Here is a 23074-nt window from a genome sequence, read left to right on the forward strand (position 1 = left end):
ATGAACGAATACACTGGATTATTAAGTATATTATGGAAGAAATGGTTTCTTAAAAAAAATTTTTTAAAGGAACTCATGTAAAACCATAAAAAAAAGAGGGCCCAGAGAATCCAGGTCAACCAGGCCACACAGAGGTGCCCCGAAGGAAGATGTGCCCCCGAGCTCTGGCTTCCAGCATCCGAACAGGTGTATCCGAAGCAAAGGAGAATCTTTGGTTTATTCCTACCTGCCTGAAAGGTTGCCCACAGCAACGAGCAAACCTGGTTTGTCATTCTGTCATCCTAATCCATCCAGCAGGTGTAAGATTTAAATTATTTTCTCATTCCACTCATGAGCAGGGAGCCTGAGACTGTAAACACCACTAACCGTCTTTCTCTGGGTTCTTTCCCTTCCCTATTTTGGATAAGCTAATAAGCTTCGTTATCTTAGCTCTCAAGGGTGTTGTTGAGATGAAGTCTTCTGAATCTCAAACCCCCAGAGAACAGGCATTGACAGCTCTTAAAACAGTATTACTACAGTAATTTCACCCTCACTCTGTGCAATACTGGTTAAGCATCTGATGACTGTGGGCCTGTGTGCTGTGACTTATTCTGGGTAAGAAAGGAAAGACTAAAATCTAGGAGGCCCGGCTTAGAGAAAAAAATGAAATATGAGTAAATGGCCCGCAAGGAATAGAGCACCACACATAGTCTGAGAGAGAATGGGAGAAGAACATGGAACAGCATGAGAATGGTAAGGATAAAAAGCAGATTCTGCTTGCTGGCAGAAAACCCAAGGTCCAGTGTGAACACAGAAACCAGCAGAGGCCACAAACTGCCCTCAGCGTGCACGGCCCGTGTTATGGGTTAGTTGCGCCTGCCCAAAAAAGGTGTGTTGGAGTCCCAATTCCCAGCACCTCAGAGATGGGGAGATGGGGTCTTGACAGAGGTCATCAAGTTAAGACAAGGTCAACAGGATGGGCCTTGTTTGGAGATGGGGGTCTTGACAGAGGTCATCAAGTTAAGACAAGGTCATCAGGATGGGCCCTAACGCACTATTACTGATGTCCTTATAAAAAGGGGAAATTTGGACAAGAGAGAAGCACGCACAGAGGGAAGATGACACAGAGAGACACAGGGAGAAGACGGCCATCTATAAGCCAAGGAGAGAGGCCTGGAACCGTTCCTTCCCTCAGAGCTCTCAGAAGAAACCAACCCTGCCGACACCTTGATTTCAGGCTTCTTGCCTCCAGAACCGAGATGACACATTTCTGTGGTTTAAACCACCAAGTTTGTGGTACTCCGTGACGCCAGCCCCAGGAAACTACTCCAGCCTTTGTAAGGAGCTGAGTAAGTGTGCAAGACTCAGACAGGGGCCTGGGGAGGCTGGTGGTGGATGGAGTAACGTGGGGCTCAAATCCCAGACCCTCCACTTGAGCAAGAGTGAAGTTACAGAACTAGGAGCCTCTGTAAGCCAGTTTCCTCATGAACAGCATGGCTCAACTATCTACCTCACAGGGCCATTGAAAGGACTAAACAGAACACACGTGAAGCACCAAGAACAGTACTCAGCTGTGTAAGGCACAATAACGGCCCTCAAAGAGGTCCTCATCCTAATCCCTGGAACCTGTGAACATATTACTTTACAAGGCAAAAGATTCTGCCGACGTGATTAAGGACCCTGCGGTAAGGAGATGAGCCTGAATTACCCAGGTGGGCCCAATGTAACCACAAGGATGACTATAAGAGGGAGAGAGGCGGGTCAGAGGTAGAGTAGGGGATGTGATACAGAAGTGGAGGTTGGAGTGCTCTGGGGCCACAGACCACAGACTGCGGGCGGCTTCTAGAAGCTTGAAAAGGCAAGGAAAGCCCTAGAGTTCCTGAAGGAATGCAGGCCTGCAAACCCGTTTTGGACTTCTGACCTCCAGAACTGTAAGAATAAGTTTGTGTTGTTGTGTTTTGTTAAGTCCCTGAGTGTGGGGTGATTCGTTACAGCAGGCCACAAGAAAGTAATGCATCAGCTTATAAGGCGGTCAGTAAACGCGTCAGTAACCATCTTTCCCTGAACTCCTCCAGGAGTTCACAAGGTTGAGAAAGGAGGTCATAAAACGCGTGAAAAGAAAGACGTGAAGTAATGCAAAAGATGTCAAGGGGAAGGGTGAGACAAGGGTACGGGCCACGCTACAGGTTCAGGGGAGAGTGATGGAAGGCTGTGTGGTCCAACGGGTGCCGTGGCAGAAATAATACACGAGCCAGACCCCAGGAATGGCGGGACGTGAGTGGGCCTAGAGAGGGAAGCGGAAACTAGCTGGGGGCAGCAGGGCGAGCAGCAGAGGCCTCGGGGCAAGAAAGCTGCTTTACAAGCTGCGTTTGCGCCCCACCGTCCAAGCTGCAGAGGTGGACCCAGCTTCCTTAGAAAGCCGGTCCCACCACTTCCTTAGTAAGATGCTCCAAGGTCCTTTCAAGAAGCCCCAGGGAAGACCACCTGACTGCACCTGGAAGAGCTCCAGGGCACATGTAACACCCCTGCACGGCAGGCTTGAGGCTGCGGGCCCTGGTGGGGCTCCAAAACAACGGCAGAGGGCCCAGGGCTCAGCCTCGATGCCCACCCTTCCTGTAAGCTCGCCGTTCCCACAGCTGTAAGGGCACATGTGTGTTGTATCTAGTTCAGGCCTCCCTCTCCTGACTCACGTAGCCAATCCTACTTAACACCCTCACTTGGTGACTAACGGACATCTCAGACTCAATGTGTCCAAAGCTGAGCTCCGATGTCTCGCCCCAATGCTGCTCCTCTCACCCCCTTCCTGTCTCAGTGGGTAGTTACTCCTTCCTTCCAGTGGCTCTGGCCAAAAGCCCTGGGGTCATCATTCCATCCTGTCTTTCTCTCACACCTCGTCTGTAATAATCTGTCAGGGAATCCAGTTGCCTCTACCTTCAAAATATATCCTTTATCAGACCATTCCTCACCGCCTGAACGGCTCCCACCCTAGTGCAGGCCCATCAGCATCTCCCACATGAATCACTGCCACAGCCTCCTAGCCCTCTGGGCTTCCACCATTGCCCCCCCACCTTCAGTCTATTCTTGGCACTGTGAATAGACTGAAACCCTTTGAAATGGAGCCCCGCCTCACACGCAGTAAAACCCCACTTAGTCCTTAAAATAGCTCCGTAGCCCACTGGATCCAGCACCCTCCTCCTAAGACTCTCAGCACACGGGCCTCCTTGCTAATCTACACCTGTGTCAGGCATGCCCCTGACTCAGGATTTTTGCTCCAGCTGAATTCCCTCGCCTCCTTTGGTCTTTGCATCTCATGTCCTCAATGAAGCCTACCCTGATGTTATAGGGTCCCCCCCAATTCATATAACCCCCCCAGTACCCTAGAATGTGACTGCGTTTGGAGATAGGGTCCTGAAAGAGATTATTAAGGTTAAATGAGGTCATTAGGGTGGATCCTAACCCAATATAACTAGTGTTTTCACAAGAAGAGACTAGGACACTGACAAGTTCAGAGGGAGGAGCATGTGGAGATGGGGGAAGACGGCCATCTACAAGCCAGAGAGAGAGAGGCCTCAGAGGAAACCAACCCTGCCCACACCTGGATAGCAGATTTCTGGCTTCCAGAACTCTAAGACCAGAAATTCCTATTGTTTAAGCCACCTAGACCTCTGTGATACTCTCTTATGGCGGCCCTAGCAAACCAGTACACCTGCCCACACTACTTATTTTGCATCTTTGCCCCTTTTCTCTGGCCTCTGATCCTCTTAGCCTTCCTTCTCTATCTTTTTCTCCCTCATAGCATCCATCACTTCTAACATATTTGTTTAGCTATGTTTTGTTTACAGGTTAGAACTCCCCTCCCACCCCTCACCCCCAAGTGAACTCCAAGAGGGCAGGAATCTTTCTTTTGTTGATTTCTGTATCGCAAGCACCTCCCACAGTGCCTGTCACAGCAGTTGCCCAGACAATCTCTAATGGATGAATGAAAGCCACGACTCCCTCGGGTACTTGGACCTTATTGCTGGATTTGTATCTTCCTTCAGAGGGAGGATGCTGAAGGGGACAGGGTGAAGAGTCACTTCACTGGGCTGACTCCAGGTGTCACATGATAAATGCTCTAACAGCCCCCATCCCGCACCCCCAATTCTCCACTGTTCTCTATGTCAGTTAATAGATGGAGCTCTCTAATCAGGCCCCAAACCTGGAGACTGGTCCTGGACTGGTCCCTTCCCCCGCCCGATTCTTCTCCCCAGTTCTCTCCACTGCCGAGTTCGTGACTCGAGCCCGGGGCGCTCACTACCAGCCTCCTCGTGGACCACTGAAGCAGCCGGGGAGGTGCTTCAGATGCTCCGAAGTCACTCGTGCTCTCGCCTTCCCTGACCCTTCCCGCCCTCCACCCCCAACACACATACACGCACGCACCGGCCTGCTCGGCCTGCTCGCTTGCATTTGCACGTTGGTGTTCTGCCTCACCTACTGGATACTTTATGAGGCTTGAGGCCGGGGCTATGCTCCCTCACGCCGGCACAGGGCTTGGCACAAAGCCGACGCTCCAAACCGACTTGTTGACCATCTCTTTTCTTGTTACCATGACTTTCCGCGTGGTGTATCCCGGAGCACTGGGGAGGGGGAGTTGACACGGCTGGTTTCACTAGAGGGCAAAGCCCGATCGCCCCCTGGACCCGGCGCGCACTCACCTTGGCCGAGACGCCCCTCCAGCTGCAGAAGGCCTCGTAGGCGGCACGCACGGCGGCGCGGGCCTCGGGTACCCCGCAGTCGGCCACCAAGCCCAGCTCGGCGCCGCTGGCCGGGTCGTGCACGGGGAAGGTGGCGGCGGCCGAGAGCCAGCTGCCGCCCACGAAGCCGTCGGTGCGCAGCAGGGCCGAAGAAAGGCCCGCCGGGCCCCGGGCGTGGCCGCGAATCCGGGCCACCGGGTAGTCGGCGCGGGGGCGGAGGACCCGGCTGGGAGGCGTCCGCGGGAGGTGCAGGGCCAGGCAGCTCCGCAGCCGAAAACAAGTCGCCATGGCCCAGGCGGCGGCGGCGGCAGGAAGCAGGCAAGCGAGCGTGCGCACCCGAGTGCAGGGATCCAGGCGGCGGCGGGGGGGACGCGCCGGGTGGCGGCGGCCGCGGGCTGAGGGTGGCCGAGACGCTGAGCAGCGCCCTCTCCCCGCGCTCTTCGCTCTGCATCTCCGCGCACTGGGGACCTTAACCCTGAGCGCCGGGCGGCTTGGCTTCCTGCGCTACCTGGGAAGGGTCGCTGGGAGAGGCACCTGAGGACCGCCTTTGTCACCTTTGGACCGTCACCTTTGTCCCTCTCGTTTGCCTGTAACTTTTCCTTAGCCTCTCAACCGCTGCAAGAGAACCGCTCCCTCTCCCCACCGCTTCCCCAAACCGGCATTCCCCCGCCACCGGAATTTGTGCTTGGCCCATGGATATGCTGGTGTCTGCCCCAGCTTCTAAGGACATGATCACGATTCTTTATTGCCGTAGCTCCTGTGCACTTAGGATTTGGGGCGAGGGTTCTCCGAGGGGGTGCAGTGTGGTCCACCGTTCTGCTGCCTGGATGGTTTTCTGGGTGTGTGTCTTAAGTGTTCTCTCCATTAACTGGGAGCAGGGGTGCCCATGACATAAGCGCCTTTGGGGACGAATAGACTTGGATCTAAGCTCAGAATCTGTTGTTGGCAAGCTGTGTGACCTTCTACAAGTTATTTAACCTTCCTTTCCTTTGTAGAGTGGCACAATACCTACCCCATAGGTTTGTTGTGATTTAACGTATAATACTCAGTACAGCATTACTCAGTACGTTAAATTCAGCAGTGTTCAAAGCCATGCTAGCTGCCCTGGTTCAAACAACTAGTAAGACTAAAGTTAGGCCACCTACTAGTCAGTGGGACCATTTTGTCAAAATCAATCAACCAAGGTGTAATCACAATTCGACTTGGCCTAAAACCCCAGAAGTAGCAAGGTAAACCTCAACTACAATGAGGATAAAAATAAAACTAGCAGGCCTATACTCGGAATTTGTGGGTTCAAATGAAGCCTAACTCTATGTGTTGATTGGCTCACTAGTCTCAAAAAACTCCCCTTCTGTATCTCTCCTGAGTGGAGAGTCTCTTGCTGGCTTTTGCAGAGCCTGTGGGCTCTTCACCTTTTCTAGATTTTTATTTGCCAAAGGCTGAGGCGGTACTTTATATTTTGACTTTGGTTTTTGCTGAGTCACTGTCACTCAGTCTTGAGTCAGTCACATTTGGCAGAAATGGGAATAGCACTTAATTAAATAGAGTTTAATCTTTTGTGTGAGTGGGTTCACTTTTTGGTTCTGTATTCTATTGAAGGAATTGGGAGGTGAGAGGCAGTCCTGATGGAGACCACAGCTGGTTGGGTATCACATTCGGGACCGGGGAGCTGGTGTGCTTCCACCTACTGCCTGCAGAGGGAGCTCTACGGATAGTTGATTTCTAAGAGTTGGGGAAATCCATTCTGCTGAGCAAAAACTAAGTCCCAGAAAAGTGAAGTCCGCTGTGGCTGCCTCTCTCGATCCAAAATTACTCTGCTTATTTTTTCAAGGTTCTATTTCAAACGGTGCCCACTCTGCCTAGGGCCCATAGGACTTTTAGGGGAACACAAAAATGTTGAGCTTCTTATAAAATCAGAATAAAAAAATAAGCTTTTACATTCAGTATTAATATATTAACCTTTATGCCAATGCAGATGTAAACTGTGATTTTTTTAAAAATTTGTTTATTTTTATGAAGGAAGGGACCCTCCCCCCCACGCCAACCAAGGCAGAAGTGCCCAGGGCCTAGGAAATTCACCATGTCCCCTGCCCTTCTCCCCAACTCACCGTTCTGTGCTCTTTGCAAGTTCCCATTTAGAGTGGAAAAAATTCCCTCCTGGTTCCGGGCTTGCTTCTAGGCTGCCCTGAGGCCTCCCCGCCCAGAGCTGGCCAGTTGTGTTCACCAGGGCTTAAAAGGATAAGACCACCAGCTGACAGGGACCTTTCTTCCTTTCCCCTTGGCTTTCCCCTGTCCTGAGCACCTCCACATCTAATTCTCACTTTCTCCATCCTCTCTCCCATTCACTATAAGGGCACTATGATGACAGCAACATATTAGACTGTGCAGAAGCGAGCTGAAATTGTCTGCTTTATCTCAAAAGTTTCTGGACCTCAAAATTGTATCTCATTTAACTGCACAAGGAGACCCGCCTTCACTTCAAAAGCCCTACCCTGTGTTGGCTTCATACACAAATCTAAATTGTTATAAAAGGTATATTACTGTATATCTGAGTGTAAAGTTTTTACTTTTAAATTCAATATGGAATATAGTTACTCAATAGAAGTCTAAGGTGCATCTTTTAGAAAGGGAACATTTCTTTTGAATGATGATAGTTAACATTCATTAAACACTTACTGTATACCAGTCTCTTTTAAGCATGTTACCTATATACTCATCTGATCTTCACGGCAACCCTGTATGGTAGGCATTATTATTATCCCCATTTTTATGGATAATTTTATAAGTAAGGAAACTGAGGCAAAGAAACTTTTAGTAACTTGCCCAAGGTCACCCCAATAGAAGGTAGCAGAACAGGGACCCAAATGAAACCCAAGGCCTTGTGGCTCTCAAGCCTGTATCTCCCCACTCATTCCTTAATATACCTGCATGTTTACTTCTCAGCTTGTGTCTCTATTTCCAGAAAAGCTCTAAATGGTAGACTCATGATGTCTATTTTATAACAAAGCCACCTGTATTAGGAAAAGAGGGCGTGGGGTGGAAAGAAAAACAATTCCATACACCTTTGTCAGGTAGTTTTCTTAATATTGCCAGCTCTATTTTAACTTTCCTTTAAAAGTCATATCTTTGTTACAAGCAGCATTGTCCTACAAAGGCCCTATCTCATAACCATCACACTGTACTGCCTAAGAAAATAATTCCCTCCCTTTCTATTACATACCTAAAATTAAGTCATTCTGAATCTTAAACACAAAAAATATATGTAATGAGAAATTTGGCATTAATATGGCTTAGTTACTGAACCCTGAACCCATTTCTTTCTCTGGTGCTTTTTGGATAGGTTTGTTTTATTAAATCTGATTAGATATTGTCTTCAGGCAGTGTTACATTTTCCCTGTCGACCTTTTGCAACCCTTTACTGTTGTCATTCATTGAATACTCCTGGGTCTTCTGGGCTTACCAGAGCCCTAAGTTATAATTGCCTCCCCCTCACTTGCAGGCTTTGGAAAGCCCGGAGTGAGAGGGGAGCAAACTCTATGGCCTCTGATGGCCAGAGGGGCATGGCAACCTGTACACATTGTGTGTGTGGTGAGGGCTGGAGGACGTGGGGAGGGCACCCTCTGTCTGTGGAGGGGAGACTGCTGGCTTTTCAGCTCCAGCTGATGGTCACATCACATGGGAATGTCAGTTCATGTAGACAGTTTTTTTGTTTTGTTCTTTTAAAGAGAGGTAGAAATCTAGGTTTCTATGTGGGTTTTCCCCATTAAAAAAAAGTTGGCCTAAATTTATAAAACACCCTATTTGCCAACCAAAACACATCAGCTTATGGCCTCTGACCTACAAACAGTCAGGAGCAGCGGGGCCTCATGCCGTCAGGGTTGAGGGAGAGCTCTAGGATTCCTTTCCTTGGGGCTTTGCAGATGCAGAGTTAGGGTTACAGACGAAACTTGGCAGACACCTAAGGGTCTCAAATCATCCCATCTTCTATTCTTCTCTTCTGTTTGGCTAACCTGAGAAGGAATACCGTGTCCTCCCACTCTTAAAATCTCCTTTCTTGTTTTTAAGGTATAATATGCATAATTCGAGCTTTAAGATCACCATCATTTCTATGAAGAGTTAAACCTAATGTTTCCCATGGGTTAAGTGCTATAGATTGGATACTTTGTCAGCTGTATTCTGAACCTAGCATTTTCTGAATCCTTTTTTCTTGGTCCTAAATCTGTCTCTCCCCACTTGCCCCTCCACTCCCCACCCACCGACAGTGGTATCGGCATCTTTGTTTGGGCTGCAGGAATCTGACCAGGCAGCAGGCTCTGGGTACGCCCTATAAGAATAGCCAGAGATAAAAAGACCAGGAGTGGTTGCAGCTGTGTAATCTCACACAAGTGTCATAAATTGTCACCAGATACTGAAAGAGAAGCTGGTTCCAGCTGACCATCATAAAAGCTTTCCCAGCACTTGTGGCTTCAGAGGCTAAGGAAACAGGGTAACCAGATGTACGTGTGGAAAGATGCAAGAGAAATCAGCTCTTGTAAGGTGAGGTGGTCCCATATACTGATTATCAATAGAGACAGGTGAGTCTTTTTTTTTTTTTTTAAAGAAAGCAAAGAATATTTGGAGACAACTTTGCTTGTGTCTCCGTCCAGATTTCATGTTAAAAAGAAATCCAGGGGAATCCGGGGTCAGAAGATGGGAATGCACCACCTGGAGGCATTTAGATTTCAGTTTATCGCTTTTTTTCTTTCCCAGGTGGAGTTTGTTTGCTGTTCTGGTGAAGTTAAACAGTAGTTAAACAGTTGACTTCACTAGAAAATGATATTATTTTGAAATGAGGCTGGGTTTCCCGTGTCAGTGACCTGCTTAGCGGGAGAGCAGTGTGGGTTTGGGCCAGGATTTCAGACTCCGTGCTGCCGCAGCTCTGAGCATTTCTCGTCACCATAGGAGCAGGGAGTAATGAGAGCATGTCTACTTTCAGATTCTGGTCAGGAGTGCTGATTGCACTGGGCTCCCTCTGCCCTAGAAGTTCACCGTGTGGCATTTCAACACACATAGAAATAGGTAAGTGCCAACCCCTTGTCATGGTATTAAGGACAGTATATCTGTCAGAAATGTTAAGGAAGGGATTTAAAGTCTAACCCGTGTATTGATAATGAGTTTCCCTGCTGCACTGAGCCGTGGGGCAGTGGAGAAGAAAAAGCCAGAGATGGAGTGATCCAGGATTGGGGATTGACTATTGGGGTGAGGTCCGTGGAGGAGCAGGAAGCCTCTTTGGTCACTTGGTCCCTGGCTGTTTCTCCGCGTGGGGAAATAGGAACTGGATAAACTCGGGGTTCCCATGAAGCAGAAGAACTGACAGTGGGAGAGGAGAAAGACGGGTAGAATATGGTAGGAGTGAGGAATTTATGCTTGTTTTTACGTTTCCAAGTATGTGTAAAGGACCATGTGTGGCCACGGGAGTGGGTCCCCTAAGTCAAGTGGCTTTAAAGATGGTTGGCTTTAGGGAGGGCAAGGAATGGTCCCTGGCACTAGAAATGCCCAGAATGATGGCAGGATTTGGGGAACACAGGGGTACAGCAAGCTAGTGCCTATGAGCTCAGGGGCGAAGGCTGAGTTACCTGGATATAGGTAAATGGTAACACAAGAAGTTGTTTCTTGGACAAAATGTATTTCTAATGTTTTTTAACTCTTTAGATAAAAACAGTAACAATATTTTATAGTTATGCTACTTCCAGAAGATTCAAAGCAGAACAAGATTACAAATAAAATGTGAAAATTTATCAATGCAAAACAGACCTAGAATATTGAGCTCAGCTGGGCAAGAACTATATTATCACAGAATTCTATGATTTGAAAGGACACTAGAGGTCACTGAGTCCAGTTCCTTTATTTTACAGCAGAGGAAACTGATCCCAGGGAGTTTTCACAGCTCACTTGTTAGTGACCTGGTCAAGAATTACATATCCTGACAGCTGGTCCAGTGTTCTTTCCATTAAACGTCTATTGCTGGGCTTCCCTGGTGGCGCAGTGGTTAAGAATCTGCCTGCCATTGCAGGGGACACAGGTTCGAGCCCTGGTCTGGGAAGATCTCACATGCCGCGGAGCAACTCAGCCTGTGCACCACAACTACTGAGCCTGCGCTCTAGAGCCCGCGAGCCACAACTACTGAAGCCCGCGCGCCTAGAGCCTGTGCTCCGCAACAAGAGAAGCCAACGCAATGAGAAGCCCGCGCACCGCAACGAAGAGTAGCCTCCGCTCACGGCAACTAGAGAAAAGCCAACGCGCAGCAACGAAGACCCAATGCAGCCAAAAATAAATAAACAAAATAAATTTATTTAAAAAAACAAACATCTATTGCTAAAAGGGAGTCAGGAGACAGTGGAAAAGGAAATTGGACCTAGGTTCTAGTACCAGCTCTAATGTAATCTACATGGGTGACTCTGAACAATTCACTTTCTCTCTCTCTTCCTCTTCTGCAAAATGAGGGGGCTGAACTTCTTAATGAATTCTAAATTATTTTGCACATCTAAGTTCTCTGAAAATGCAATTGCTGAAATTATAGCAGTGGGCCAAAGAGGAACAAATATAAGTGGGAATATTCAAGTTTTTAATCTTTATATTTTAAAAATTAGACATGAAATCTAAAAATTTTTAAAAATCAGATAATTCCTTATGTTTATTCAGTAGTTGCAAAACAAAGGTGCTAATAATATGTTAATATATATTAATCTAATTATGCTCAATATAAAACATGTAATAAAAAATAACGTTTATGTGGACATAATTGAAGGCAACTCCTAATCTGCACACTGAATATTTTTATATAAAAGGCGATTAAAACAACACTTATTTACTAATAACTTAGATTTCATAAATATCTTGGTTCTTGTTTTCACCTCTTATGTAGGGCCTGTGTGGATGGTTGACATTTATGTGAGTTAATTTATTACAATTGGCCTCACTCAGTGATTTGGGTTTATAAATCACTGGAATCCTATATACAAGTTATTTGTGTGGGCTGTGACCTTGTCTCTCTTATGGTATAAATGCTTATAATATGGTAGTGGCTATATTTTTGTAGTATGAATTAAAAAAAAATTGGATGTGACTTCCAGTAGAAATAAGGTATCACCTTTGAATGTCTCTTCATAATTAGTGTTCGTCTTCCTATTGATTCTAAGGAGATTCAGGGTGTGGGTGCGCGTATCTTATGGGTGTGGGCGTGTGGGTGGAGCAGGCGTCTTTTTGAGACTTTTTTTGTCCTTCTAAAGTAGTCCAGTGATGAGGAAACACTTGAGGGACACTGATTCAGTCCATGGTTTAGGCCCTGTGTTGTATTTCCAACTTGGGTTTATCTACCCCAATGGGCTGTTGAAGCAAAATATGACGATGACAACTTCTGTTTATTGAGTTCCTGCCATGTGTCCGCCATGAGCTCCTCACTTAGCATTTATTTTCTGTGATTCTCTTAACAAACCTGTAAGGTGGATGTTATTTACTTAATTTTACATAGGTGGGAACTGAGGCCTGGAGAGGTTAAGTAACTTACCCAAGGTCATACGAGCTAGTTAAGTAGAAACTTTAAATCATCATGCAATTTTGATTTGTATTATAACAATATTAATATTGTTTGAATCTAATTATAGCTAATGAAAATTACTAGTACAAAGTTAACTTTCATTTCCCACTTCCTTGACAGTTACAACCACAAAATTATATATTTTCCTTTTAAAATGATCTCTAGGAAGTTCTGTTTTCAGTTATAGTTGAATTTAATTGATTTATGTATTTATTTCTCTCAGGTCACAGAGCTCTGGAGTTTCTCCACCTTCAGGATAGGACTGTTAACTACAAAGAGGTAAGAAGTTTGATTTTTTTTTTTTCTTCCTTGGACATTAACTTTCTCTCGTAGGTGAAAAACAAAGGTGCTAACAGATATTGAAATAGTAATTTTAAGAGTCATTTATATGTCTTTATAAAACATTAATATTTGGGGTTAAATGTATATGTCTCCTCTAGCACAACTTGAACATATATAATAATTTAAATAATATCATTGAAATATTTTAATTATATGAATGATAGTTTGAAAAATATTTGAGAGCATTTAAATTTAAATCTTATTTGTTCTTATAAAGAAAGGTTATACCTAAGATGAGCCATTTATTTTCCACTTATCTCTGTGTGCTGTATAAAAATTGCATCACCATGAGAAGAAGGAAGTATTTATTGAGAAGTATGCCTTGAGATAATCCTTCCAATTTTTCTGCCTACTGTATTCATGGTAGGACTAGCTGATGGCTCACCTTTACCCATCCTCAAATTAGTTGAATCCATTCTGGCCCTATACACTATTTCTAGTTCTATAGCTAAATAAAACTTTGTGACAAAGATGATTCTTAAATATAACCTTTGAGAGAAGTGGTTAAATTCCCTCACGACATCAGAATTGGGACTTCCCTGGTGGTCCAGTGGGTAAGAATGCAAGCTCCCAGTGCAGGGGGACTGGGTTCGATCCCTGGTCGGGGAACTAGATCCCGCATGCACGCCACAACTAAGACCTGGTGCAGCCTAAATAAATAAATAAATATTTAAAAAAAAAAAACAGAATTGGATCAAATTATTTACCAGTGAGTCTTGACAATCCAGTATGGAAATCAGTATGGTTAAAAAAAACAACAGAACTGAAATCTAGCATCATCCATAAATCACTTTTAGTCATTAATTTCAACTTCCTTATTCACCAATTTAACAGGTCCTCTAGAAAAAAAAAACAGCATTTATATTTGATTGTCATCTTCCTTGACCCCTGATAGAAAGTCGACAGGAAAGAGGAGAAGCAAGAATCTAATTCATGGTGTGAACAATCAATCCTGAGCAGAGTGATTTTCTAGTAGAGGCATTCAAGCTCCTATCACTAACTTAAGCATGATAAATGGACACACATACTTCCGCTCATCATTGGTCTTAATCCAAAGACTGATGTCATCGTTGGAAGTGCCCTGAGGACACACACCTCCCCCTTTTAACTTTTTTTTTTTAAACATCTTTATTGGAGTATAATTGCTTTACAATGGTGTGTTAGTTTCTGCTTTATAACAAAGTGAATCAGTTATACATATACATATGTTCCCATATCTCTTCCCTCTTGCATCTCCCTCCCTCCCACCCTCCCTATCCCACCCCTCTAGGTGGTCACAAAGCACCGAGCTGATCTCCCTGTGCTATGCGGCTGCTTCCCACTAGCTATCTATTTTACATTTGGTAGTGTATATATGTCCATGACACTCTCTCACCCTGTCACATCTCACCCCTCCCCCTCCCCATATCCTCAAGTCCATTCTCTAGTAGGTCTGTGTCTTTATTCCCGTCTTGCCACTAGGTTCTTCATGACCTTTTTTTTTTTTCCTTAGATTCCGTATATATGTGTTAGCATACTGTATTTGTTTTTCTCTTTCTGACTTACTTCACTCTGTATGACAGACTCTAACTCCATCCACCTCATTACAAATACCTCCATTTCATTTCTTTTTATGGCTGAGTAATATTCCATTGTATATATGTGCCACATCTTCTTTATCCATTCATCCGATGACGGACACTTAGGTTGCTTCCATGTCCTGGCTATTGTAAATAGAGCTGCAATGAACATTTTGGTACATGACTCTTTTTGAGCTATGGTTTTCTCAGGGTATATGCCCAGTAGTGGGATTGTTGGGTCATATGGTAGTTCTATTTTTAGTTTTTTAAGGAACCTCCATACTGTTCTCCATGGTGGCTGTATCAATTTACATTCCCACCAACAGTGCAAGAGTGTTCTCTTTTCTCCACACCCTCTCCAGCATTTATTGTTTCTAGATTTTTTGATGATGGCTATTCTGACCGGTGTGAGATGATACCTCATTGTAGTTTTGATTTGCATTTCTCTAATGATTAGTGATGTTGAGCATTCTTTCATGTGTTTGTTGGCAATCTGTATATCTTCTTTGGAGAAATGTCTATTAAGGTCTTCTGCCCATTTTTGGATTGGGTTGTTTGTTTTTTTGTTATTGAGCTGCATGAGCTGCTTGTAAATCTTGGAGATTGATCCTTTGTCAGTTGCTTCATTTGCAAATATTTTCTCCCATTCTGAGGGTTGTCTTTTCGTCTTGTGTATGGTTTCCTTTGCTGTGCAAAAGCTTTTAAGTTTCATTAGGTCCCATTTGTTTATTTGTGTTTTTATTTCCATTTCTCTAGGGGCTGGGTCAAAAAGGATCTTGCTGTGATTTATGTCATAGAGTGTTCTGCCTATGTTTTCCTCTAAGAGTTTGATAGTGTCTGGCCTTACACTTAGGTCTTTAATCCATTTTGAGTTTATTTTTGTGTATGGTGTCAGGGAGTGTTCTAATTTCATACTTTTACATGTACCTGTCCAATTTTCCCAGCACCACTTATTGAAGAGGCTGTCTTTTCTCCACTGTATATGCTTGCCTCCTTTATCGAAGATAAGGTGACCAAATGTGCGTGAGTTTATCTCTGGGCTTTCTTTCCTGTTCCATTGATCTATATTTCTGTTTTTGTGCCAGTACCAAACTGTCTTGATTACTGTAGCTTTGTAGTATAGTCTGAAGTCAGGGAGCCTGATTCCTCCAGCTCCATTTTTCGTTCTCAAGATTGCTTTGGCTATTCGGGGTCTTTTGTGTTTCCATACAAATTGTGAAATTTTTTGTTCTAGTTCTGTGAAAAATGCCAGTGGTAGTTTGATAGGGATTGCATTGAATCTGTAGATTGCTTTGGGTAGTAGAGTCATTTTCACAATGTTGATTCTTCCAATCCAAGAACATGGTATATCTCTCCATCTATTTGTATCATCTTTAATTTCTTTCATCAGTGTCCTATAATTTTCTGCATACAGGTCTTTTGTCTCCTTAGGTAGGTTTATTCCTAGATATTTTATTCTTTTTGTTGCAATGGTAAACGGGAGTGTTTTCTTAATTTTACTTTCAGATTTTTCATCATTAGTATATAGGAATGCAAGAGATTACTGTGCATTTATTTTGTATCCTGCTACTTTATCAAATTCATTGATTAGTTCTAGTAGTTTTCTGGTAGCATCTTTAGGATTCTCTATGTATAGTATCATGTCATCTGCAGACAGTGACAGCTTTACTTCTTCTTTTCCGATTTGGATTCCTTTTATTTCTTTTTCTTCTCTGATTGTGGTGGCTAACACTTCCAAAACTATGTTGAATAATAGTGGTGAGAGGGGGCAACCTTGTCTTGTTCCTGATCTTAGTGGAAATGGTTTCAGTTTTTCACCATTGAGGACAATGTTGGCTGTGGGTTTGTCGTATATGGCCTTTATTATGTTGAGGAAAGTTCCCTCTATGCCTACTTTCTGCAGGGCTTTTATCATAAATGGGTGTTGAATTTTGTCAAAAGCTTTCTCTGCGTCTATTGAGATGATCATATGGTTTTTTTCCTTCAATTTGTTAATATGATGTATCACGTTGATTGATTTGCGTATATTGAAGAATCCTTGCATTCCTGGAATAAACCCCACTTGATCATGGTGTATAATCCTTTTAATGTGCTGTTGGATTCTGTTTGCTAGTATTTTGTTGAGGATTTTTGCATCTATGTTCATCAGTGATATTGGCCTGTAGTTTTCTTTCTTTGTGACATCTTTGTCTGGTTTTGGTATCAGGGTGATGGTGGCCTCGTAGAATGAGTTTGGGAGTGGTCCTCCCTCTGCAATATTTTGGAAGAGTTTGAGAAGGATAGGTGTTAGCTCTTCTCTAAATGTTTGATAGAATTCGCCTGTGAAGCCATCTGGTCCTGGGCTTTTGTTTGTTGGAAGATTTTTAATCACAGTTTCAATTTCAGTGCTTGTGATTGATCTGTTCATATTTTCTATTTCTTCCTGGTTCAGTCTCGGCAGGTTGTGCATCTCTAAGAATCTGTCCATTTCTCCCAGGTTGTCCATTTTATTGGCATAGAGTTGCTTGTAGTAATCTCTCATGATCGTTTGTATTTCTGCAGTGTCAGTGGTTACTTCTCCTTTTTCATTTCTAATTCTATTGATTTGAGTCTTCTCCCTTTTTCTCTTGATGAGTCTGGCTAATGGTTTATCAATTTTGTTTATCTTCTCAAAGAACCAGCTTTTAGTTTCATTGATTTTTGCTATTGTTTCCTTCATTTCTTTTTCATTTATTTCTGATCTGATCTTTATGATTTCTTCTGCTAGCTTTGGGTTTTTTTTGCTCTTCTTTCTCTAATTGCTTTAGGTGCAAGGTTAGGTTGTTTATTCGAGATGTTTCCTTTTTCTTGATGTAGGCTTGTATTGCTATAAACTTCCTTCTTAGAACTGCTTTTGCTGCATCCCATAGGTTTTGGGTCGTCGTGTCTCCATTGTCATTTGTTTCTAGGTATTTTCTGATTTCCCCTTTGATTTCTTCAGTGATCACTTCGTTATTAAGTAGTGTATTGTGTAGCCTCCATGTGTTTGTATTTTTTACAGATCTTTTCCTGTAATTGATATCTAGTCTCATAGCGCTGTGGTCGGAAAAGATACTTGATACGATTTCAATTTTCTTAAATTTACCAAGGCTTGATTTGTGACCCAAGATATGATCTATCCTGGAGAATGTTCCATGAGCACTTGAGAAAAATGTGTATTCTGTTGTTTTTGGGTGGAATGTCCTATAAATATCAATTAAGTCCATCTTGTTTAATGTATCATTTAAAGCTTGTGTTTCCTTATTTATTTTCATTTTGGATGATCTGTCCATTGGTGAAAGTGGGGTGTTAAAGTCCCCTACTATGATTGTGTTGCTGTCGATTTCCCCTTTTATGGCTGTTAGTATTTGCCTTATGTATTGAGGTGCTCCTATGTTGGGTGCATAAATATTTACAATTGTTATACCTTCCTCTTGGATCGATCCCTTGATCATTATATAGTGTTCTTCTTTGTCTCTTGTAATAGTCTTTATTTTAAAGTCTATTTTGTCTGATATGAGAATTGCTACTCCAGCTTTCTTTTGATTTCCATTTGCATGGAATATCTTTTTCCATCCCCTCACTTTCAGTCTGTATGTGTCCCTAGGTCTGAAGTGGGTCTCTTGTAGACAGCATATATATGGGTCTTGTTTTGTATCCATTCAGCCAGTCTGTGTCTTTTGGTGGGAGCATTTAATCCATTTACATTTAAGGTAATTATTGATATGTATGTACCTATTCCCATTTTCTTAAATATTTTGGGTTTGTTATTGTAGGTGTTTTCCTTCTCTTGTGTTTCTTGCCTAGAGAAGTTCCTTTAGCATTTGTTGTAAAGCTGGTTTGGTGGTGCTGAGCTCTCTCAGCTTTTGCTTGTCTGTAAAGGTTTTAATTTCTCCATCAAATCTGAATGAGATCCTTGCTGGGTAGAGTAACCTTGGTTGTAGGTTTTTCTCCTTCATCACTTTAAGTATATCCTGCCACTCCCTTCTGGCTTGCAGAGTTTCTGCTGAAAGATCAGCTGTTAACCTTATGGGGATTCCCTTGTGTGTTATTTGTTGTTTTTCCCTTGCTGCTTTTAGTATGTTTTCTTTATATTTAATTTTTGATAGTTTTATTAATATGTGTAATGGCGTGTTTCTCCTTGGTTTTATCCTGTATGGGACTCTCTGTGCTTCCAGGACTTGATTAACTATTTCCTTTCCCATATTAGGGAAGTTTTCAACTATAATCTCTTCAAATATTTTCTTAGTCCCTTTCTTTTTCTCTTCTTCTTCTGGGACCCCTATAATTCGAATATTGGTGCATTTAATGTTGTCCCAGAGGTCTCTGAGACTGTCCTCAGTTCTCTTCATTCTTTTTTCTTTATTCTGCTCTGCAGTAGTTATTTCCACTATTTTATCTTCCAGGTCACTTATCCGTTCTTCTGCCTCAGTTATTCTGCTATTGATCCCGTCTAGAGTATTTTTAATTTCATTTATTGTGTTTTTCATCATTGCTTGGTTCCTCTTTAGTTCTTCTACGTCCTTGTTAAATGTTTCTTGCATTTTGTCTATTCTATTTCCCAGATTTTGGATCATCCTTACTATCATTATTCTGAATTCTTTTTCAGGTAGACTGCCTATTTCCTCTTCATTTGTTAGGTCTGGTGTGTTTTGACCCTGCTCCTTCACCTGCTGTGTGTTTTTTTGTCTTCTCATTTTGCTTATCTTACTGTGTTTGGGGTCTCCTTTTCACAGGCTGCAGGTTCATAGTTCCCGTTGTTTTTGGTATCTGTCCCCAGTGGCTAAGGTTCGTTCAGTGGGTTGTGTAGGCTTCCTGGTGGAGGGGACTAGTGCCTGTGTTCTGGTGGATGAGGTTGGACCTTGTCTTTCTGGTGGGCATGTCCACGTCTGGTGGTGTGTTTTGGGGTGTCTGTGGCCTTATTATGATTTTAGGCAGCCTCTCTGCTAATGGATGGGGCTGTGTTCCTGTCTTGCTAGTTGTTTGGCATAGGGTGTCCAGCACTGTAGCTTGCTCGTCATTGAATGAAGCTGGGTCTTGATGTTGAGATGGAGATCTCTGAGAGATTTTTGCCGTTTGGTATTACGTGGAGCTGGGAGGTCTCTTGTGGACCAGTGTCCTGAAGTTGGCTCTCCCACCTCAGAGGCACAGCCCTGATGCCTGGCTGGAGCACCAAGAGCCTTTCATCCACATGGCTCAGAATAAAAGGGAGAAAAAAATAGAAAGAAAGAAAGAGGATAAAATAAAATAAAATAAAGCTTTTGGGAGGTCTGACGTCTTCTGCCAGCGTTCAGTGGGTGTTCTGTAGGAGCAGTTCCACATGTAGATGTATTTCTACTGTATCTGTGGGAAGGAAGGTGATCTCCGCGTCTTACTCTTCCGCCATCTTGCCCCCCTCCCCCCTTTTAACTTATGAAGACAGATAGGGATTACTTTACCTTTTATCATGTTGTCAAAAAATCCCTTTTCAAGGATTGGTGATCTATTTTATATCTCCATATGTGAGAATCTTAGGAGTTTCTCTTTCTCCCTACTAAAACCTGCTCTTTGGTGACTGCTGGACTCATCGGTCCAGTTTGGTGAAAGGATACAGAGGGAGGTTACCCGAAGGATGCTAGACAGACCCCCACAGGCTGGCGGTATCTCAGCAAGCCCTGCACACTCGGGGTCTGAGTTTTGTTGGTTCTGGGATTATCATTTGCTGATACATCCAGAGGTGACTACATTTTAATGACTTTGACCTACCCTAATCAAGTTAATAAGAGACTAATGCATAAAGCTGAGAAAGTTATAAGCTTATTAATTTATAAGAACTGTAAGAACCAAGTGTACCTCACGTTGGTGGTCATTATGGCCCTGATTTTATTCTCTTTCTACAACAATAAACAGAATGTGGTACGTTAACCAGGAAATCAAAACAAGGGTATTTGGTTGGTTGCTGTCCTCTCTTTGCTCTGCTCCTCCCTCACTGCCCATAGACTAGATTTCGTCTTTTCTGATTATAAAACTAATAGAAACTCATTGTAAAAAAAAAAACAAAAACAAAAAAATCTTAGAAATAACCAATGTTAACATTTTGCTTTAAATCATGCCAGGCATTTTCTCTGCATTTATTAGCACTTTCTCTCTTTTTTTAAGTTACGTGTTATTTTGTAAACTTGCCTTTTTTGTCATTTACCATATCAGAGATATAGTCATATATCTGTTCATGTCCATATCAGTAGACATCTTCAGAATAATTTTAAACCATTACATACTTTTCTGTACCATAATTTATTTAACCAGTTCCTTATTTTAACTTTTTATTTTGAAATAATTTAAAACTGGTAGAAAAGTTGAAAAAATTAGACAAATAATTCCTGTATGCCTTTTACCCTATTTCCCCAGTTGTCAATAACTTATCCTATTTGCCTTTTGAGCCTCTGTATACGTATTGATTTTCCCCTGAGCCATTTGAGAGTTAGTTGCTGACATGGTAATCATTACCCTTCAACACACCCTTGTGTACAGTAGTTCCCCTCATCCTTGGGGGATACATCCCAAGACTTTCAGTGGATGCCTGAAACCGTGGATAGTACCGAACCTCATATATACTGTATTTTCCTATACATATGTTCATACTTATGATAAAGCTTAATTTATGAATTAGGCACAGTAAGAGAAACAACAATGACTAATAATAAAGTAGAACAATTATAACAATATACTGTAATAAAATTATGTGAATATGGTCTTTCTATCAAAATATTGTACAAATTTAATGTCTTTTCCATTTTATCTAAGCACTTAATCACACACTGTGGCTGTAGCTTTTACAGTTTGAGGTGCAGCAGCAAAATTAGCACAAATTTCCTTTTCCTTCTTCACAATTTCATGACTAGAAGGTTTGTTCTTACTGTACAGTAGTTCTTACTGTATATCTTGCAAACTCATCATACACTTCCTTCCCTTATTAAGTCTACAGTGTTCACCTTTTCACTTAAAGGAAGCACTTTACAGCTTCTCTTCAGCATATCCAAATTGCCAGCATCATTATTCTTGTGCTTTGGGACCATTATTGAGCAAGATAAGAGCTACTTTAACCCAAGCACTGTGCTACCTTGATAGTAGATCTAATAGTAGAGACTAATGGGCAGGATATACTGGACAAAGGGATGATTCACGTTCCAGGCAGACAGAGCAGGATGGCTCGAGATTTCATCATGATACTCAGAATGGCACCCAATTTAAAAACTATGAATTGTTTATTTCTGGAATTTTCCATTTAATGTTTTTGAACCATGGGTAACTGAAACCAAGGAAAGCAAAACCATGGATAAGGAGGGACTATATTTCCTAAAAACAAGGACACCATATATATACATATACATATATATAACTACTATATGTATCTATATAACTACAGTATAATAATCACAATCAGGAAATCAACATTGAAATAACACTATCACCCAATCCTCAGGCTCTTACAAATTTCACCAGTTGTCTCAATATACTTTATGGTTCCAGGAGCATGTGTTTAGTTGTCTGATCTCCTCCAACCTGTAACAGTTCCTCAGGCCTACCTTGTCTTTATTGTCCTCAATAGTTTGAAAAAGTACAGTCCAGTAACTCTGTAGAATGCAACTTCATTTGGTTTTGTCTGATGGCTCCTCATGATTAGATTCTCCTGCAGGTTATTTTTGGGCAAAAATATTATAGACCATTGAAGTGATGCTGTATTCTTCTCATTGCCTTTTACCAGAAGGCACATGATGTCAACTTGTACCATTTCTGAACTTTTATTTCAGCTATTGTATTTTTCAGTTCTGTAATTTCCATTCAGTTCTTCTTTATATCTTCTATTTCTTTGACTCTTTTTTTTTGTTTCAACTGTGTTCGTAATTGTTCACTGAAGCATTTTTATGATGGCTGCTTTAAAATATTTGTCAGATAATTCAAAAAATTCTGCCATCTCATTGCTGGCATCTACTGATTATCTCTTTTCATTCCTTTTGACATCTTTCTAGTTCTTGGTATGATGAGGGATCTTTGATTGAAACCTGGACATTTTAGGTATTAGGTTATGAGACTCTGGATCTTATTTAAACTTCCTGTTTTAGTTGTCTTCTTCTGATACCACTCAGGTCGGGGAAGGGGTCAGGGGACACTGCCTCCTAACTGCCAGCTGGGGTTAGAATTCAAGGTTCCCCACTGGGCCTGCCCTGATGCCTCTCTGGCCAGGAGGGGTAGGAGTGCCTAATTGCTGCTCCTCACCATGGCCTCTACTGATGTCAGAAGGCAGAGGGTGGCCTCTTATTGCTGACTGGAGGTGGATGTCCTGACCTCCCCTGGGCTTCTTCTGACACTGCCCCCCTCCCCAGTGGGGATGGGGAGAGATTCCTTGTTACTGCCAGTTGGGATTGGATGCCTAGGCTCTCTTCATGGTCTCACTGACGTCAAAGGGTAGGGGTAGGGGGCAGGATGACAGGGATGAAAGTCCTGGCTTCCTCCTTAGCCTTTTCTGATACCACTGTAGTTGGGGCGCTGGAGCACCGTACTGCAGCCTCGTGAGGGGACAAGTCTAGGCTCCCCACTAGACCTTAGCTGGTGGTGAGGAACGGTGGGGCCACAGGTTTTTCTGTGGTGTTTACCTGGAGTAGAGAGGTTATTGTGTAGAAGTCCTCTGTCTTGCTAGGCTGTCCGTTTCCTGGTTCTGTGGCTAGAAAGAGCAGGCTTTTGTTGTGGCATTGTTTTGTTTTGTCTATATTCATTGGAGTTTCTTGGTGGCTGGCTTTTCCATTATCCAGTTTGGGATACATGAAGTAAAAAGAAAATCCACAGAACTCACCACAGTGTTATTCTTCAGGTCCTGAGTTTCTTAGCCAATCTGCATACTTATCTCCACC

The 23074-nt window shown here is 43.0% G+C and overlaps 2 protein-coding genes across 8 annotated transcripts in view; one reads left to right on the forward strand and one right to left on the reverse strand.

The window, feature by feature from the left end:
- The window catches only part of ALDH5A1 (aldehyde dehydrogenase 5 family member A1), a 29539-nt gene extending 24444 nt beyond the window's left edge, over positions 1–5095 (reverse strand). Inside the window, exon 1 of one of the 2 annotated variants that reach the window (XM_068558361.1) lies at positions 4674–5095. In XM_068558361.1, coding sequence (XP_068414462.1) covers positions 4674–5000 — 327 coding nt within the window. In that variant the 5' untranslated portion in view covers positions 5001–5095. The remainder of the gene's footprint in view (positions 1–4673) is intronic. The other variant, XM_068558362.1, reaches the window with a different exon arrangement.
- Positions 4604–23074, forward strand: part of GPLD1 (glycosylphosphatidylinositol specific phospholipase D1) — a 59713-nt gene continuing 41242 nt past the window's right edge. For 4 of the 6 annotated variants that reach the window (XM_068558356.1, XM_068558354.1, XM_068558358.1 and 1 more), the window contains exons 1-4: positions 4604–5030; positions 9118–9286; positions 9688–9770; positions 12512–12567. In XM_068558356.1, the coding sequence (XP_068414457.1) occupies positions 9207–9286; positions 9688–9770; positions 12512–12567 (219 nt within the window). In that variant the 5' untranslated portion in view covers positions 4604–5030; positions 9118–9206. Of the gene's footprint in view, positions 5031–9117; positions 9287–9673; positions 9771–12511; positions 12568–23074 lie in introns of those variants that run through there. The other 2 variants (XM_068558359.1, XM_068558360.1) reach the window with 2 other exon arrangements.

This window comes from Eschrichtius robustus, chromosome 12 (genome assembly GCF_028021215.1).
Source record: "Eschrichtius robustus isolate mEscRob2 chromosome 12, mEscRob2.pri, whole genome shotgun sequence".
NCBI classification, from domain to species: domain Eukaryota; kingdom Metazoa; phylum Chordata; class Mammalia; order Artiodactyla; family Eschrichtiidae; genus Eschrichtius; species Eschrichtius robustus.